Source organism: Pagrus major, chromosome 20 (assembly GCF_040436345.1).
Source record: "Pagrus major chromosome 20, Pma_NU_1.0".
NCBI lineage: Eukaryota > Metazoa > Chordata > Actinopteri > Spariformes > Sparidae > Pagrus > Pagrus major.
This window is the reverse complement of record NC_133234.1, coordinates 3,959,830-3,978,160: the sequence shown is the minus strand read 5'-3', so window position 1 is coordinate 3,978,160 and position 18,331 is coordinate 3,959,830. Positions and strand designations below refer to the sequence as shown.

Genomic DNA, 18,331 nt, shown 5'->3' with positions numbered 1-18,331 from the left:
CCCTGAAGCTCAAACTGCCAAATTCCCCCCAAAATTTTTTAAAAATAACAAAAATACAGAGAACATGGCCTAAGGATCCTCAATGGTAGCCACAACCCTGTTCAGAAAGAGAGCGATGACTCATGCAGTGTGTCACAGTAAATCTTTATTTCTAGTGCAGACAACACATAGTGCTCAGTGCTATTGGTACTCCCTTTGTCTTACAAGGTGTCACTTTGTTTCTTTACATTGTTGAGAAAATCCACAATAGAAGTGAGAAATCAAAAATGTCACATTAAAATGGTTCCATGTTTGGACAGCATCCTTCAGTGTCATTTCAACACTAACAGGTGATCCCTGCCCTCGGTCTGGGAAGACGCTTAACGCTGTCGCAACACTGGGACAACGACACATCACATGTACATAGTCATCAACGTCAGGCTGAGGGTTTGTGTCTTTTGATGATCACATTTACATCAAACTGGGATATGTTGACATATAAGTAAACATCTGTGTTTAACCTACAATATATAACAGTAATATGACTCATCCCTCTTTAAAGTAACAGTAGTTCCAGTATGAAGGCCTGATTACAACCTTAAAGAAGAATAAAATGTAAGGATGTGTTTAACGGAGTGAAATTCAAAAGACTTATGCGCTTTCACTTATTCCAAATGTGCCCCTAAATAATATGAACCAGAGAGGTGTTTCATAAAGATGGCTCAGAAAAGCAGGACTTACTGTGATAAGCCTGGTTCGAGTAATTCTAATGAACCAGGATCAAGCTTGAAGAAACTTAACTCTCACTCCCCCTGGCCAGAACTGCATCTCTGCAGAATTATACAACCCTGATTTTTTTTAAAAAGAATGCTAATTTGCTAATCCTTCTTGACATAAACTCAACTGAAAAAGGTAAAAAGACAAACTATTTCATGTTGGGACAGGGGCAACAAAAGACTGGAAAAGTTGTGGAATGCTCCAAAAACACCTGTTTGGAACATTCCACAGGTAAACAGGTTCAGTGGAAACAGGTGATAGTATCATGACTTGATATGAAAGGGGCATCCTCGAAAGGTTTAGCCATTCACAAGCAAAGATGAAGCGAGGTTCAACACTTTGTCAAACACATGATTGTATAAAGGATATTACTACGTGGGCTCAGGAGAACTTCATAAAACTGTTGTCAGTAAACACAGTTTGTTTCCAAGTGATTACATTCTGTTTTAAATATGTCTGACACAGCATCCCAACTTGTGTTGTCAGTGACGGGCTGAAGGTGCTTCTCCTTTCTTTTTCTGTTTGTCTTGTCATGCACTGATTCGCTTAGCTGAACAGCCAGTCAAAGTGATTTCTATCGTAAAAGGGCACTGCTGCCGATTCACATTGGCCAGTGGTCTGACATGGGCTAATGTCAGGGTCCTAAAGCTCACCAATTAACATACTAATTTGGTTTTAGTTGAAGTCACATGCTGGAACTTTATGCTAAGCTAGGCTAATTGCCCACTGGCTCTAGCTCCATACTTAACACACAGACATGGAGTTGATATATATCTTCACTTCTCACTCTGGAGGCAAAGAAGTGTATGTCATTAGAGGGCTCTGTTTCAATGTGACTGATGGACTGTAACATTGGTACAGAGACTTACTTAAACCTGCTTAATGAAACAAAACTGAGCCTGATTTATACTAAGGTAAGCCTGGCCTAATTGGTCAAATTGCATTATGAAACACCTCATTGGAGAAAATATATGGAAGTTTCTGGAACGACTTGAAAGGGTTGCTGATGATCTTCTAAAACCTGAGTTCAAGTTTGTATGATGCTACAAACTGTATGATCTCTCAAAACTCATTGAGAAGAAGTTGTGTGTAGTTTCCCATCACAGTGAAAGCTGGCACATAATTTTGGCACTATACAAAGTTTGTGCTTTGAAGCACATTGCACTTTTTTGGGAATATCTCACCAAGTGAGGGTCACTATAGTACATACTAGTGCAATATTTGTCTGACAAGAGTCTATTTGACTCTATTTGGCAGCATACATAAAGTGTCTCCATAGAAAATCTTCAGAGGCTTCATAAATTATTCTTTATCAATATATTCATAAAATTCTGCAAGGGTGGATCCATAAGAATAAATACATATAGCACAAACACACCACATTGTATGTACCTACTCATGCACAGTTGCACACATAAAAAACACACATGCTCACACTTTCAAGTGTTTTCACATGTGTAGCCACTCATATTTAAATTATATTGTGTCGAGCAATGCCATTAGAAATGTAATAACATTAACAAATATAGATCTTTTTTCTTTTTTTCAGTTATTCAATCCATGTATTTAAAGATGCAATCAGTGATATTTTACTGCCCCTTTGCATAATACTTTATATCAACAATGGTTTGCAGATGTTGATGATCAGTGTTGCTCATTCCTCCTCACTAACTGCTGTGAGTTCAGGTTTCTTAACAGACCCCTTACACAATGCACCCACCAGAGTAGTTTCTCCAAAACCTCAGTGAACACAAGAGCCTCAGATTCTTCCACTTGTTGGTTAATAAGCCTGTGGGTGTTTGAGATCCATTAGTATATTCATTTTTACTTTTTATGAATGATAAATGGATTACTATAGAAATAAGATGTATAGATAAATAAGAAGTATAGTTTGTGAGTGGGAAACACTGAGTTAACTAACGTTATGCGAATGTACACTGGATCCCGCTCAGTCGTGGCTCAGGTCAGCTGACCCAAACACAGGGAGAACATTCAAATTCCACACAAGAAGGTTCCCAGTCGGTACTGATGGGGTTCAAACTCAGGACCCTCTTGCTATAACCATGCTAACTGCTGAGCCACTGTGCCCGTCAAGAGCCATGCAATACTGATTGCAACTTTAAACTGCATGGGGTAGAATATTAGTTCAGCATTAATTGAACCTTTCTTGCATTTTAATATCCCTTATAAAAATGTATTAGTAACACTTAAAGATAATTTTGTTATAAAGGGCTCTGAAACATCAGGATACGAGGCCTCACTGAAAATTCAACCTGTGATTTAAGGGCAAAGCTGAAGGCATTGAGACCCGAACACTTACGGAGTAATTCAATTACAGGGCTGCTGGGAGGTCTGGCAAGTACAGGTATAAGAAAACTATACAGTGGTTTCATTCTTCCAAGGGCCAGTTCGTATGTTTCCTGTAGCGTCTGAACCAAACAGGCCGTCTTCCTGGAGGCTCCTGTTTCGACCGATGGTACCTCGTCGGTTGACAGTAGCGTGCTGCCGAGGCAGAGTATTTCTTGGAAAACCTTGATGCTCCACCTCTACACTGAGATGATCCTTTTCTTTTTCTGTCATCTTTGACATGCAGCTGTATGTTTCAGGGTCTTGCTGATATTGCAAGGTGAAGGGATCAAGTTTGTCACAGCAGCTTGTAGTGGAAGAGTGATCAGCTGAGCTGTACATGTGCCACTGGCAGGTGTGGACCCCATGAGAAGGCAGAAGGAGGCTGTTACAGGAAGTAATGCTGTCATGCATGTTGTGCGCGTGGCCGTGGCAGGAAGTCATTGAGTCTTGTACACTGTGACAGGAGGTCTGACGTTGCAAACTGTGGCAGGAAGCCAGCTGCTTATCCAGGTGAGGGCTTGGGCAGGGAAGCTGGATGTCTGGGTGATGGCTGCTGGAAACCAGAGGTGAGCCTTCAAGGTGGTGTGCAGCATGAGGGCTGTCCAAGTGGGAACTATGCACACTCCCATCCATACTAGTGGAAGTCATGTGAGAACGGTAGTCCTGAAGGCATGGGCGTGGGCGGTTGAAGGAGCGTGACTTCGTTCTGTTATTAAGGCAGCTCTGTAGAGGCAGAGTTGGACGAGGGAGCTCATCAGAAAGCGACTGTGGACGAGGTGAGGGCACTCGCTCAGGGAGAGGTGAGATAGGGGTTGAGGTAACGGGACCCATCATGGTCACACAGCATGGACCTGTGTGATTGGGTGCAGGGCTCTGGGGAGGTGGTGTCATTTTGTGGTAAGAACTTTGGACAAGGTGAGGAGAGAGTAGTGGCTGCTTGCCTGAGCACGGGGAGCTCAAGTGGCAGTGTGGCTGATGGAGCTCCTGCCTCTGGCTCTGTCCATCCCCATTCCCGTCCTCTGTCTTAGACTTGGACGGGCAACAAGCCCACCAGCGGTGCCATACATCATCACGTTTGGCACAGTGCTGGATGAGAAGAAAGAGTCCTAGAGTGACACAAAAAGCCCCATACAGGCAACTGAATATCATATCCAGGAAATGTCCCAGTGATACCGCCAACGCTCCTAAAGCCCAGGTAGCCAAGAACAGAAAGAGGGTGAAGGCTGTGGCCCGTAGCTGGGATTTAAATGAATGCTCATTGGCCAGAACTGAAACGCCAGTTGCAAATGGTGGACAGTCCACAGCAGGCCCAGATGCTCCCCCAGTGTCGGCATGGCAGTGATGGTTTGACTCACTGGATGATAGCTGCTGCTGCTCCTCACTCAGAACTTGCAGCTCGTATTTCCTCTCTGGGTGGCGTTTTAGCTGGATGTAGGTGCACAAAAAGTACACAGACATGACTAAGACCAAAAGACCCATGGGGGCATAGAAACCTCCGAGACTCGGTTCCCATGCCATCCAGCAACTAAAAAAGACACACACAGACAAATACATTTATTTTGTTCATTAAATGATGAGTGAAAACATGATTGTTCTGAAATAATGAGTACTTACTACAAAGCGTCATCCCTGCTGCCATAGTTATCCATGCCAAATGCTGCTGTAACTCCAACGATTATGAGAGGGATTCCATCACTCACAAGATAAAATCTGCAAAAACAAGTGAAAATTAAGTCTTAATGTTTTTGTAAAGAAAACTACATGATTTGCCATTAAACTACATGATTTGCCATTAAATCAGTACTTCTGGCAATTCTCAGATTTCTCAGCTTGCACTACCGTCAGGTCAAAATTTTGGATTTTTGGAAACGATGATGCAGACACCCACGTTTGCCTCCTAATTGACTCTTGTCAGTGTATATAGCATCACCGGTAAATGTGAGTATGGCATGTGTTATGATTTCGAAGTATTTCAGTTTGTACATTGAGGGAAAGGATGGCATATTGTCTATGTTCAGAAAGACAAAAAACGACACTGGTAATACGACAGTGATGAAAAAGAGAGACAAAACAGCTGTTGACAATGTTTTGATGAAAACAGCATTACTCTGTGAAGAGCTTTCACATTGCACTGCCTCATCATTTTCATCTTGTTTTCAGAAAAAAATCCCTGTCGTCTCGGTAACAGCCCTAGTATCTGTAACACGTATAACATGATCTAAAAGTAAAAGTAAGTCTGTAACTACATAAAGAACAAGTACATGTGAAAATTGTTTATAATATTTTCTGTAATTAAGCAACCAGCCACAGAGTATCTGCTTCCTGTTTACACCGGCACGTTCATGCCCAATGTATGTGAATGATCATGTAGTATGTGTTTTCAGGTATGTTAGTATGGATGGCGATTATTTTTGAAATGGTGCTAAAACATTTGTTTCAAAACCCTGTTTTCAAAAATACCCGTAAACATGTGGACTAGGTCTCAGCTTTATTTTGTGCATAGTACTAGTGTTGCCAGTTGTCCCATATAATATGGAATGGTCCTATATTGAAAATATAAAATGCTCTGTCCCTTAGTGAATTAATCTGGGGTGTGATTTTGTCACTTTACTCTAATGCATAGTTTGGGATTTCGGGGCTTTTGGAGACTTAGATTACGCCTGAGGAGCTGTATCGAGCAAATTTTTTCCAGTTATGTTTTTTAAGTCCCCATTTACTTCAATTGTTTAGGAGAATGCTGCAATGCTGTTTTGCTGTGAAGGTCTTGAAATGTTTAATTGATTATGAAACCTCACTTGACTTTCCATTGGCAGGGGGTTGAGTAGATAATGACAGAATTTTCATTTTTGGGTGAAGTGTTCCGTTAAGATGAGATCATATTTCTGTCATCCTATTATATTCAACTTGAACTACAGAAAAATTGTGAGCTTTCTAAATCATTGGGCTGTTAAGAAGTTGGTTCTATTAGCAGCTAGGGGGTGATTCATTGGGACAAGAGGCACCAACTCCGATCCATAAGTGATTTAATTCTCAAATTGTGAAATTAATTTATGTCACTGAGTAACTCAATTGTAAAACGTGTTCAATTTCAAATTCAGGATTTCTCATTTGACTTCGGTTCACAGCTCCTCACACTGTTACAGTGCACTGAGATTTGTCAGTGCATGCTGACAGGGTAAGCAAGTAGGGGCAGCATCAAGTAGCCAAGTATTGTTGTTAAGGGTCTGCAGGGGCACTCAAGGATGAACTGAATAAGGACCAGTTGGCTCAATGCTCTGTTTGCTTTCTCAAAGTCAGCTGAGAATTTCTTAAAAGAAAGGGCCATGGGCAAGTGCATCACTGCTATAATCCATAATCCGATGCAACACAGTTTCAAAACATTCAAGCTGTCTTGATCAAACTCTCATGATGGTTTTGAGCAGAAAACTGCTTGTTGACAGAGTGAGTGAGTCACTGAAGCAGTCATGACTAATTCACACATTGTAAATAAGTGATTTATACAGAACATTTGTCAGCTAGCTTACAGCTTACCTAAGGATGGTTGGTTTGGTGTGAGTCTGGGCAGACCCATTTCTGTCCTGGTTCCGAAGGGGGTCTTTGGACACATCTTTACAGATGTTTCTAGCTGTAAACGTCAGCCACAGCATGGTAGACATAGAAGCATAGTGGAGTACGATGCCAACCTAAAACAGAAAAAGATGTAGACAAAGATTACAATTAAGCAATGTGTTCATTGTCCAAATCAGCACGTGTCATAGTGTTTTGTACAATTATTTTTGTATCTTGCTGGTAACTGAGTAGTCACAATGTTATGTTAAGAGAGTGAAAACAGAGATTCCCTAAGCTGCTTTTCTTTATTCATTATTCATTATTCATCTTTATTTATTCACTTTTTGCACTAGTGCATTGAGGTACACTAATATCACAATTACAATTAATGCATAATTCACTTTGGCTTAAAGCTGTCTGCAACTGCTTGACCAACAACTGATTTGAAAGTGCTGTGAAATACTACTATGCTGAGAAAGTAGGAAAACAAAGACTTACAATCTGACACACAAAAGGTAAGTTGATCTGATTGATGCCTCCGGCAAAAACTCCAAACGTCAGCCCCGTGTGAAAGAGGAAGTTGAGGAGTGTGTGCCAGCCATTCCTGCTGATGCGGATTACGCTGCAAACAATGAATAGAGAACAATTTACAGTGTTTCCTAGCCCCTCAATAGGAACCACCACCCAACCAGTAAAATGTCCAAAATATTTTATTTATGTTATTTACCTAATTTATGTGTACTTGTTATATTTCAGCCCAGTCTTTATTGTGTTTTGCTGTCATTTATGGTAGAGCAAGTTTCTGTCTTCTCCTTTGCTTTGGTTAAAGAGGGCAGGGCTTAACCTAAGCTAAAGGTGAAGTGAAGATAGCCGTACTTGACAACAACTCATTGTGTTACCGTTAGTACAATAAAAGTTTCCACAACAAGAGTAATCTATCCCTCAAAAACTAAAGATGGACAGACATTGACCCCAAACATTTGAAATTTAGGCAAAAATATCTGCGTTTTTTAAATGCACCCAACCTGAATCTGGATACTGTAATATTGTAATGAATTGGCTAGCATCTGCAACCACCGCCACAGCACATCTTTACCCTAAAGTCAACCTTGGGGAAACAGTCACAAAGATGGAAGTCTTTAAACCTACTATGTATCCACTGCTATACACTGAGTGGGTTGTAGAAATGAAGGAGACCTGTTTTTCTTTTTAATTTTTTTCTTTCCTTCAGTGTTATATCGATCAGGCATAACATTATGATGACCTGCCTAATATTGTGAAAGTTCCCCTTGTGTAGACAAAACAGCTCTGACCTGTCAAGACATGGACTTAAGACCTCTAAGGGTGTCCTGTGGTGTCTGGCACCAGGGCGTTTTATAGTGGATCCTCTGGGTCCTGTATGTTGGGGGGTGGGGCCTCCATGGATCAGACCTGCTCCAGCACTTCTTACAGATGCTCGATCCAATTGGGATCTGGGGAATTTGGAGGCCCGGTCAACACCTTGGGGCCTTTATTGTGTTCCTCGAGCTGTTCCTGAGCAGTGTTTGCGGTGTGTCAGGGCACATTGTCCTGCTGGGGGGCCACTGCCATCGGGTAGTGTTGTTGTGATGTGTCTGAGGTGTACTTGGTCCACAACAGTGTTTGTCAAGTGGCATTCACATGAATGCCAGCACCCAAAACTTCGCACTATGATGAGATGATCAATGTTATTCACGTCACCTGTCAGTGGTTTTAATGACGTGCTGATGTTCTTGTGAATGTAAAAGATTTTAAGCATTTAAGCATTAAAGAATTGATTGAGCACAGCTGTTCTGTTGTTATTAACGGTACTGGCTCAGGTGTGTGTGAGCTGACCAACCACACTGGGTATTCAGGAGGGGGACCTTAAAGAGACAAAAGCTAAAACAGAGCGTTTCAGACAGAGGGGGAAAACAGTGCTGCAGCACTGGACAGTATGAGAAAACTGATATGTTTTTGAGCATTGAAGCATGTAAACCTATTCTAATAGTAACTCAAAATGAAATTATGAGCCTGAAAATGAGCATAATATGTCTCCTTTCTTACCATCCTAGTCACAAACAGAATTATGTGAGCGTGATGATCTTTCTCAATAACACAAGAAACCTCTAAAAACATTTTAAAGGTTTATCTGTAAACAGCATAACCTAAACCTAAACTCACAGAAGAAGGATGTGCTGCAATGTTTCTAAATATACAGTATAAGTACAATGCCTACATGCCATATGTACACTAAAAAAAAATATTGTTTGCTCTAGCTTCCTGTCCCTACTTGTCCTGACAGGAACACTGGGATTCATTCACTTTCCACTCTACAAGGAATTCTAATTTTCAGCTGATACCAAGTATTCCAACTGTAAACAGTACTTTTTCAAAACAATGCAATCAAATTTCAGACTTCACAAGGGGACAAAACATGGATGCTTACTCTCTTCTGCCCTTTTTTCCATCTACTTTGAACTCCTTGCTACAACTGTCTGCAAACCATAAAATCAGTTCATACGCAGATGACATGCTACTTTACTTATAGAACTACAAGAAGCCATGAACCTAAACAGAAATTCTCTAAAATCTCAAAATTATCCATTAACTGGTTCAAATAACCACTTGCCAAAACGAGCTGGAACCCTGCATTCGACCATCACCCATCCCTCCCTCCACAGGATATTGTCATCCCTCCATAAGATACCTTGTATTAATATTTCCCCAAGCTGTCAGAACTGGTACACATTTTTAACCCACTTATCAAAACAATAGAACACAACGCAAACAGATTGATGAATTTCAAAGTCTCAATAACTTGCAGAATTGCATTCCCCAAGATGACAATACCACCTAAAATAAATGACTTCTTTTCGTCCACCCTCCACATGGTTCAGCAACTCACTGGATTCATCAACAACAAAATTTGAGCAGGAAAATAAAAAAATCTCGAATTAAAATAACCAAATTGGAAAAAGACAAAAGGCCAAATAGCCAATCAATTGCAAATTCTAACCAATCGATCCATCCTTAGGAACATTGCTATCCCTGGCTTGACATTGAACAACAACAATGCAAAGAACTACAACAAAGAACTAAAACATATAAAAAATATTACTACAACTATAGCTCTGACAGCTTGGCCAGTATGAACAGGAAGAATGTTTAAGACCTCAGTATGCTTCAAACAAATTGGCATGTTGTCAACACAAGGCTGAAGTGTTCAGAATGGCCTGCTGGATTACACAAAGGGGCAGAAAATCACTCCTTGATGGCATTCATGGTGTTGTACTTAGTTGTTCACATTAAATGTAAAGTCGTGTGAAGATTGAAAAGGCAGAGCCTAAGAGTGAAGTTAAAACACTGCCTAAATTCAAGCCTGCACACACCTGGCCATTGCCCACATAAAGTGTTTTGCTATCCATTATTACCGCAGATTCCACCATTGTAAAGAGGATTTCACATGCTGTTAGACCAGATGCATACTGAGGCCTTTACGACGGCCTATTGCTCTTTCAATGTACTTATATGCAGGTAAGTATTGTACTAAGATTGACTTTAAAAATGTTCTACTCACCTGTGGTGAAAAATATAGGTCATGATGGATACCAGCAGGCAGAGCAGCATGACTGCTGTGCAGGCATACACCACTGGATGCAGGTAATCCCCGGGGTATGGTGGGAAGGACAGCACTCTCTTCAAATCCTGCGGGAAGACAGAAGTTCACAAATAGAACACAATAATTAGATCCATAAAAATGAAAATATAAAGCAAAACGCAGAGATATACGCCCTTGTTCAATGAAAAAAGATTACTTGAACTGCTTTAGTGCTGCCAAAAGTTATACAACACAATCCCGATGGTCCTGCGTTGATCTCAGACAATCATGACTTTTGTGTTGCATTTGTCTGCCATTTTTTTCAGCTTAAAGGGGAACTACCGTTTTTTACAACCTGTACTTTATTTCTAGCATAAAATACGATCATTTACTCACCCAGATAACTTTGGTGTCATTTGGAGTCGTTCGGACGAAATTAGATCCAGTGGAGCGCTGCGTATATCCATATAATGCGAGTGACCGGGGTACCGAAGCGCAGCCTCTATATAACGCATTATCTGCCGCGAAACTAGTTAATTTCACCAATATTTTGTTATGATACGCTAGTGCTATTCCCCTCTGAGTTGCCTGCTATCAACATCCGGGGTCTGTAGGTTGACCTAGCCGTTTAGCCTAGCCGCAGCCGTTTGTTGTTCTTTGGCTAGCTGTTCCTCTCTCTGCCTCCGCATCCTCCTTTCAACGAGCTCCTCATCCGTGTACTCTGGCTCAAAACGGTAAGGACGTCCATCATAAACAAAGTCATCGTCCACCACCTCAGAATCAGAAAAATATTCAGCCATGTTGCAAAAAACTAGCAGTAGCAAACTACAGGTAAACAAGCCGGCTATCCCGGGTGCGCGCGGCGCTCAGAGATGACATCGTCCAGGTCAGAGGTTAGTAGGTCAACCTCCGGCCCCCGGATGTTGATAACAGGCAAACCCGGACTCAGAGGGGAATAGCACTAGCGTATCATAACAAAATATTGGTGAAATGAACTAGTTTCGCTGCAGATAGTGTGTTATATAGAGGCTGTGCTTTGGTACCCCGATCACTCGCATTATATGGATATACGTGGCACTCCACTGGATCTAATTTCGTCCGAATGACTAGTAATCGCGAAAGGTTAGCGATTACAATGATTCGCTGCGCCCACATAGTACACAGCCTGTCGCTCAGCAGTTAGCCAATTCAGTAGCACAAAGCACACAGCCCCTTAGTCGAAGAACTTACCAACAATGGCAACAACAGATTCATTCAGCGGCTAACCCAGTTAGCATAAAGCACACATCCACAGCAGTGAGCAACAACTGTCTATATTTTGCTTGTTTTTATATGATTGTGGCATTAACATAGTCTAGTATATAGGCTCATTAAACTAAAAAAGCTAAGAGAGCTCACTGAACATAGTGAACTAGCTGCTAACACACATCTCCCGCCTGACTTGACTTGCTCTTTCTGGTTTCTACAATCTCAACAATTCCAGCCTTTAAAGGGGCTCTGTGGAACTTCTGTGTTGCCCTGGAAGATGGTTGTTAATTTATGTTAGTGGACTATTTCTAAACTAACTACTGTTGCTCTCTTTTGGCGGAGCAGAAAGAAGCACTGTGAGGAGGCTTTTGACAACATGCATAAAGTTGCATCCTTTGGACTGTTGCTGAAAATCCTTCACTAAGAATACCACAGTCCAGCAGCATTAAACAACTTAAACAAATTGTCCACAGGCTTGTACGAGAGACAAGGAAGGTCTCGTTCTCAGGTCACGTTACAATCTGCTCACATATGGCCAATAAAAAAGTGATGAATACATGTAAATTGCTACAAACTGTTACATAGAGCCCCTTGAAGAATGCCTGTAAGAGAAAATGATCATGTTTCCTCTTTGCATACAGCCAGTGCTGATACCAAAATTGCTGATATGAACCATCAGCTCTCATAACATCCAGCCTCACTCATGCTAGTCAGAATGACTTCATGAAGCCTGCAGACTTGCTGCTGGAGGTTAGAATGTGCTGCATGTTTCCAAAGCCCTGCACAATATGAGTGCATTAATAAAATCTCCTGACCTGTTCCTCAGATCTAGCAACACACACTGAAAAACTTAAATATAAATTATTATAATTAAATAGATTGCATGATTGAAGCAGCCCCCTCTCAGCTTGCCATGGATTTAGACAGGGGGAGTCTTTGTGCAACTGCTACTGTAGTTGTAGTGTTGCCTAAGTGCACTGACATCACTATCTTAAAATAACTCAGTGCACATCATTAAAGATGTAAAACATGGTAACAGTGATTTCAGTGTCTCCTGAAATATGAAATCAGATTAACGAAAGGCGAGTTATGAGATCTTGTTTGGGTAGATGTGTGTTTGGAACACTCAGGCCGGAACAGTTTTTCTTATCAGAACCCAACTGCACTTTTCACCCAGCCAGCTCTGGGTGATCTGATAAGATTAGAGGAGCTGTACACATCATGACCTGAATAAATATTAATATTTTATGTACAGATGTTAAATTTCAATGTCACAGCTTTTGAAAAGCTTCATATGTATATACATGTCTAATAGATGTCTAATGTCAGATATTTGTGACATTCTTTTGTATTCATTTACAGACTGTTAAATGTGTGTGCACACACTGGCTGATACACACAGATCAGGTACTTTGAATATTTTTGTTTTTAATCTGTTATGTTTTTGTCTTTTTTACTGAAACATGTATTACTTATGTACAGAAATACATTAATCTGCATTGGAAAAGGTGTAGGGTTTTACATTGAGAGCAGCCGGCAGGGCGCAGCACTACAGCAGGAACAGGAGAGGTGGACGCTGTGTTTACGTAATTGACACTTGGTGTTCACATTCAGCCAAAGTGGATGGACAGTGTTTAACTAATGTCAAACTTTTAATATGTAGATGCCGAACATGTTGTCATCACCATCTTGTTGCTGGTGTTTTCATTCACCTAACCAAATTCAAAAATGCATTAAAAATAATTTCCTGGATACAAGCCTGTGTTGTATAATGGCAAATAAATTATTTTGCTACCTTGTTGTAAATAATAAATAATATAATCAAGACATTGATTTCTGATATTATTACTGTATACTGATACTGAGCTTAGATTAGTGTAACTCCCATTGAATAGAAGTCAAATATCCCCTCTCTTTCATCTCTGTTTTGGTCACCAACTCCTAAGAAAAATATCAGGTTAATTTAGCCACCAAATGCTCCTGCTAACTAGCTAGCTTTGTCTGCTGTTTGGTGCTGGGCAGGTAGTGTATAGTGCAGTTTTTCAGAGCTTTTTCTGTGAAAGCAACTGCCAAAAAACAGGCAGCTGAGAGCTGCACTTAACCTACTACTAATAATCAGGCAGACTGATGTACAGTAGTTCATTCTGTCATGCCATAGAACCAGACTCAAGAACTATTAAAAACATATATGTAGTATCACACTATAGTGTAAGAGTGCCAGACCACTGTATTGTTGACATATTACTTCATTACAATACACACAGCCTGTGTAGTATACAAACAGTTTATGATAGAAAACATGTTCCGTAACACTCAAAATGTCTGTGAACCTTCACATCCACTGATGAAAAGCACCAATCTGTCCATTTGCATTACAGTGTATGCACTTGACATCCCTTATGGATATTGCCAGGGTCACTCCCCTCGAGTGACAAATACGCAAACAATCAGCATCTGCCATCCTGTATTTGCATGTAAAAACATACATGGAAATCACAGTCCTAGTGCAGTCCACTGCAGCAATGAGAAATAATTCAAGCTTTTAACTGCTGCACACAAACATGAGATTGACATCAATGTTCTAATCACTCCCAGAAAGAAGGTGAATAAACGGTATTTATAAAAATTTAACGTTAGTCCTTTAATCTACACTTTTAATTGACATTTCGGCAACTGCATGGAGCTACTCACAAATCACTGCACTTGTTTAGCCAAGCTCAGATGACTTAGCTGTGGAGGCAGGACTGTGGAGGAGGCTTAGACAAAGTGACTCATATACAGTAAGTGATGTGCATCTCCTGGACAGGTCTAGCATTCCCTCTGTGTTAAAAGGCAAAACGTGCCTTCAAACAACAGTTAGGCCTTGTCCGTTCTTTCTCTGGAACACACTCCTGCATGTGCATAATTCAAGCTGAAGATTCCTGTGGAGGCAGGAATCAAGAGCTAAATTGGCTCCATCTTTATGACAGCGTCAACTCGCTTTTCCTTTGTGTTCCAAGGCCCTGTATTTTAGAGACACTGTCACGTCTTCCTTCTCTCATCTCTCTCTCACTCCGGGACAGCATGCTCTCTCATCACGCTCCACTGAACAACCCATCTATTAGACAGAGCATGACTGATTAAATCCTTTGCAGATCCCATAAAATGAAAAAAATACAGGCCTGCACACACAGCAGCAAAGATCTGTGTGCACTACACTCCACTTATCTCAGATGACCGACCGCACACTGTGTCATGAGGTAAGATTTTGTAATTAGGCTTCCTTTGTTCTAAATCTGAATTTAGAGCATCAGTGCTTATCACCAGCTTACAAGTGTCACAGGGACTCCAGATAGAAGTTACAAGATGCATAATCATATTTTCTTCTAAATCCATTTTACTGGTCAAAGGTAGAAGCATTCATCTCTTTTATAGTCCTCCTGCCTCTTTTATTAGTATCAGGAATGTCCTGGGCTGACGTATAGGGACTGATCAAGAAATGTTGACTGAATTGACTGGTATCATCTACCATGGAGCTTGATTAATTTTGAATCCAGTGACACCATCTTTCCAAAACACCACTTTGTACTTTGATATATCTTATTTTCCTAACTAGGTGCCTTCATGGGACCATATTTTTGGACCTGATCTGTAATGGCTCAGTGGAAAACCCACCCGAACCCAACAAGCACAAGTTGATTTCAAGATAAAGCGACCAAGGATAATTGGACCTAATGAAAAACTGGATTGGTATTCGGTGGAGTGCATACCTCCGCCAAGGCCAAACAGTCCCCTTTTGTACTCACTCACAGATACCAGCCAACTAAATATGCCTGATTCTTTTCCCTCCAGATCCATGCATTGTTCATTATGAAAATGTTGAAAAATGCCCTGCCTCACAATTTCCTAGATCCATCCGATATCCAGATCTGCACCAAAAGTTAATGGGGTCTATTCTGGGCTAAGAGCCATCTTTCGTTTGAGTTTCATGGAAATCTGTTCAGTAGTCTTTATGTAATCCTGCTGACAAACCAACCAAGTAACCAACAGACATAATCCCCTTGGCGGAGGCAATTAGACCTAATGAAAAACTACCCAAACATCAACATGTTCAGGTTGGATGACTAACCAGGTCTAGCTAGCAACTGACCCTTACATAGTCCGAAGGCTCCAGGTTCATTGTGAGGCAATTAGTTTGTGGTAACTTGGTGAAAGAGGTATTTCAGTGATTTAGTTTTGCACTTCCATAAAGTTGGGGAAGTAAGATTAAGACAGTCTACAGCCATGCTAGCAGATCTATGAGGCTGTACTTAGGCACAGTGGTGCTTTGAGCTAAATGCTAACATCACTTTGCTAATGATGACAATGTTAACACACTGATTTTTAGCAGGTAGCTTATAAGGTTGAACATATTCATCATCTTACTTTTGCTACTTTTCCTAGTTAGCTCCAAACACAAAGTACAGCTCAGCTAAGGATGATGGGAACGTCATTAGTTTTGCAAGTATTTGGTCGTAAACCAAAGCCATTCAACAAATTGGATTGTAGGCATGATGGGCAGTAAAGGATTTGAGGTGGTTGGGGGGGATGCAATTGCCCTTGTTAGCAAAATGACCAAAATGCACCTCCCTCATAGTTAGTCTGTCTGACTCATTGATCCCCAATCTTGCTGAGGTTCAAAGTCTGGGTCAACAACCAAAACGTTGAATCCTACACTTCCAATAATGCATATTCAGATGTTCTGAAAAATGTGTAGTCTCCAAGTCCAGTTGACATCACTTGAGTAATTTTGTTGAACTTGAAAAAACTAATTTAAATCCACTGAACAATTGTTTTCACGGTACTCTACCTGACGAGTAAACTGAGTTTGACATGTAAAATCAGTGGAGTAGAAAGTAGAAACTAGTGTGACTTAATTACAAATTAACTATTAAATAATGGACCAAAGATTGGAGGGTCAGGGAGGTCAGTTGGGGCCCATAGCTAATTTTTGCATCAGGGACCCCTTGAGGCCCCTGTTTCTAACATGCATCTTTGAAAGTTTGAAAGTTGCCATTGAGCAAACCACAGTTTCAGTCAGTATTATCCACACTGACTGTGAGTGTCAGTGAGCACAGCTATAGGTTAAAAACAAATAACTGTTCCTTTTGCCTGCTCAGTGTATTTTTTGGTCATTCAATTTTCTTTTAACGGGTATTAAAAAAACAAAAATAATCCGTATTTAATTTTAAGATAGAAAAATTGAAATACAAGGCATTTTCCCTTTCATGGCCGAAAGAGAATTTTTTTAAAAGGCTAGAGATTAATTTTCTATTTCATATAAAAAGGAATAAAGTCACTCGAAAACTCTGAGACCGGATGTGGTTATTTACAAGAGAAGAGCACCAAATGTAGGATTGCACATGTGCCAGACAGTGCTGTTACCCCAGGCTAAAATGTGGAACCCTATTCTTACATTTTAGAAAAGGCAAAACAAGACCTGTCTTGTCAAAAAACTGACATAAAAAATCATTGCCTCTATTTCAGTAGCATTATGCATGTTTACCACAGTGTTTGGTTGAAAACTACGTTTAAACTTCAGTCTAATTACTGTACCAATGCAGTGCTAGAAGAGTGTCTTGTGGTCAAGACAAAGAGGTAAACGTGCAATTATGTTTTTATTCTATTTTTACAAATGGAATAAAAACTTAAAAATTCTGCATCTGAATTTGAAACCGTCTTTTAGCCCTATGTATAGTTCCCGCTTGAGAATAAAATGAGAAATATTTGCTCTCAGGTTTCCCCTTAACTTGTCACCAGAATGTTCTCAAAAAAAGAATGCACTCACAGACCATAGGCACACAGACAGGCAGTCACTGAATTATATGAATTATTAAAGGAGCACTATGTAGTTTTGGGGAAGAAATTTTAATCAGAGGAGAAAGATCTTTTTTTCTGCCTAAAGAGACTAAATAAACAAACTCTCTTTGCTTTCATGACTGAATAATCTGAATAAACAAACTGACCTTAAAGGACAACACAATTTATACTGTTTTACTTTGTTTATATGTGGCGGACCCTGACACTTTTCTAGCTTCAAACAAAACAGTGTTCTGGGGACCTTATTTTCCTCTGGGAACAGCTTGTTTATTCACTTCAATATTTCTGAGTTTGTATTATTACCTCATTAATATTGTAAATATAAAAATTCTGAGTTTGAATTTCTTCTACAAAACTACACCGGGCATGCTGAACTGAGTAGCTACATGTTAACTGGGTGCACTTGTTGAAGCACTTTACCATTAGCCTTAGTGGCGTTATACTTCAGGTGTGAAGCTCTGGTCTCTCCCTGAGGCCCCTGCTGCCCCCCTACCCTGCGCCCTCCGGCTCCATGAACAGGATGAAGAATGTTGTTGTTGTTTTGTTTTTTTCAACTTGGTGTTCTTCCTCCAACACTCCGGGTGCAGCAGAGGATGATCCGATCACAGGAAGTCGTCCAGCCGGCCAGTGCTCTTCCTCCAGCTCGGCGGCTCCAGGAGCAGCGCTGACGGGCAGCCACGGCCTCCCGGTCCTGACTCCATCTGCACGGCGGGCAGCACTGACCGGGGAGCAAAGCACAGGATTCATCAGCCACTGTGTAGTCACAACCGAGCCTACACTTAACATGTTTGTACAGCTTTGAATGACACACGAGTGTGGGCGGCGGGGAAGGATGACAGATCACGTTCAGGATACATCGAGACTGTTTCAAAATAATGGCAGCCTATCATTCAGAGCGACGACTGATTGGCAGTCGTGAGATGAAAGAGTCAAGTAAAGAGTGGTCCTGGTCACCATATTATTAGTGTAGTAAAGAGAACGTGGCTATTAATA

General features: G+C 40.8%; 1 protein-coding gene across 1 annotated transcript; it reads right to left on the bottom strand.

Annotated features, from left to right (window-relative positions):
* Nucleotides 1-3,132: 3,132 nt before the first annotated feature.
* On the bottom strand, nt 3,133-10,365 carry adgra1a (adhesion G protein-coupled receptor A1a). Its single transcript, XM_073490387.1, has 5 exons — nt 10,232-10,365; nt 7,153-7,276; nt 6,637-6,788; nt 4,720-4,815; nt 3,133-4,630 (listed from the first exon to the last, which is right to left on the bottom strand). The coding sequence occupies exons 1-5, from the start codon at nt 10,279-10,281 to the stop codon at nt 3,133-3,135; spliced, it is 1,920 nt and encodes a 639-aa protein (XP_073346488.1). The 5' UTR covers nt 10,282-10,365.
* Nucleotides 10,366-18,331: the final 7,966 nt, after the last annotated feature.

What these genes read in the sequence shown, in the direction of transcription:
- adgra1a (XM_073490387.1), bottom strand. Translation starts at nt 10,281, where the DNA reads ATGCTGCTCTGCCTGCTGGTATCCATCATGACCTATATTTTTCACCAC. An exon ending in ACCTATATTTTTCACCACAG is followed by an intron (nt 7,277 to 10,231) that starts GTGAGTAGAACA and finishes CATTGTTTGCAG; the next exon opens with CGTAATCCGCATCAGCAGGA. An exon ending in TACCTTTTGTGTGTCAGATT is followed by an intron (nt 6,789 to 7,152) that starts GTAAGTCTTTGT and finishes TTTCTGTTTTAG; the next exon opens with GTTGGCATCGTACTCCACTA.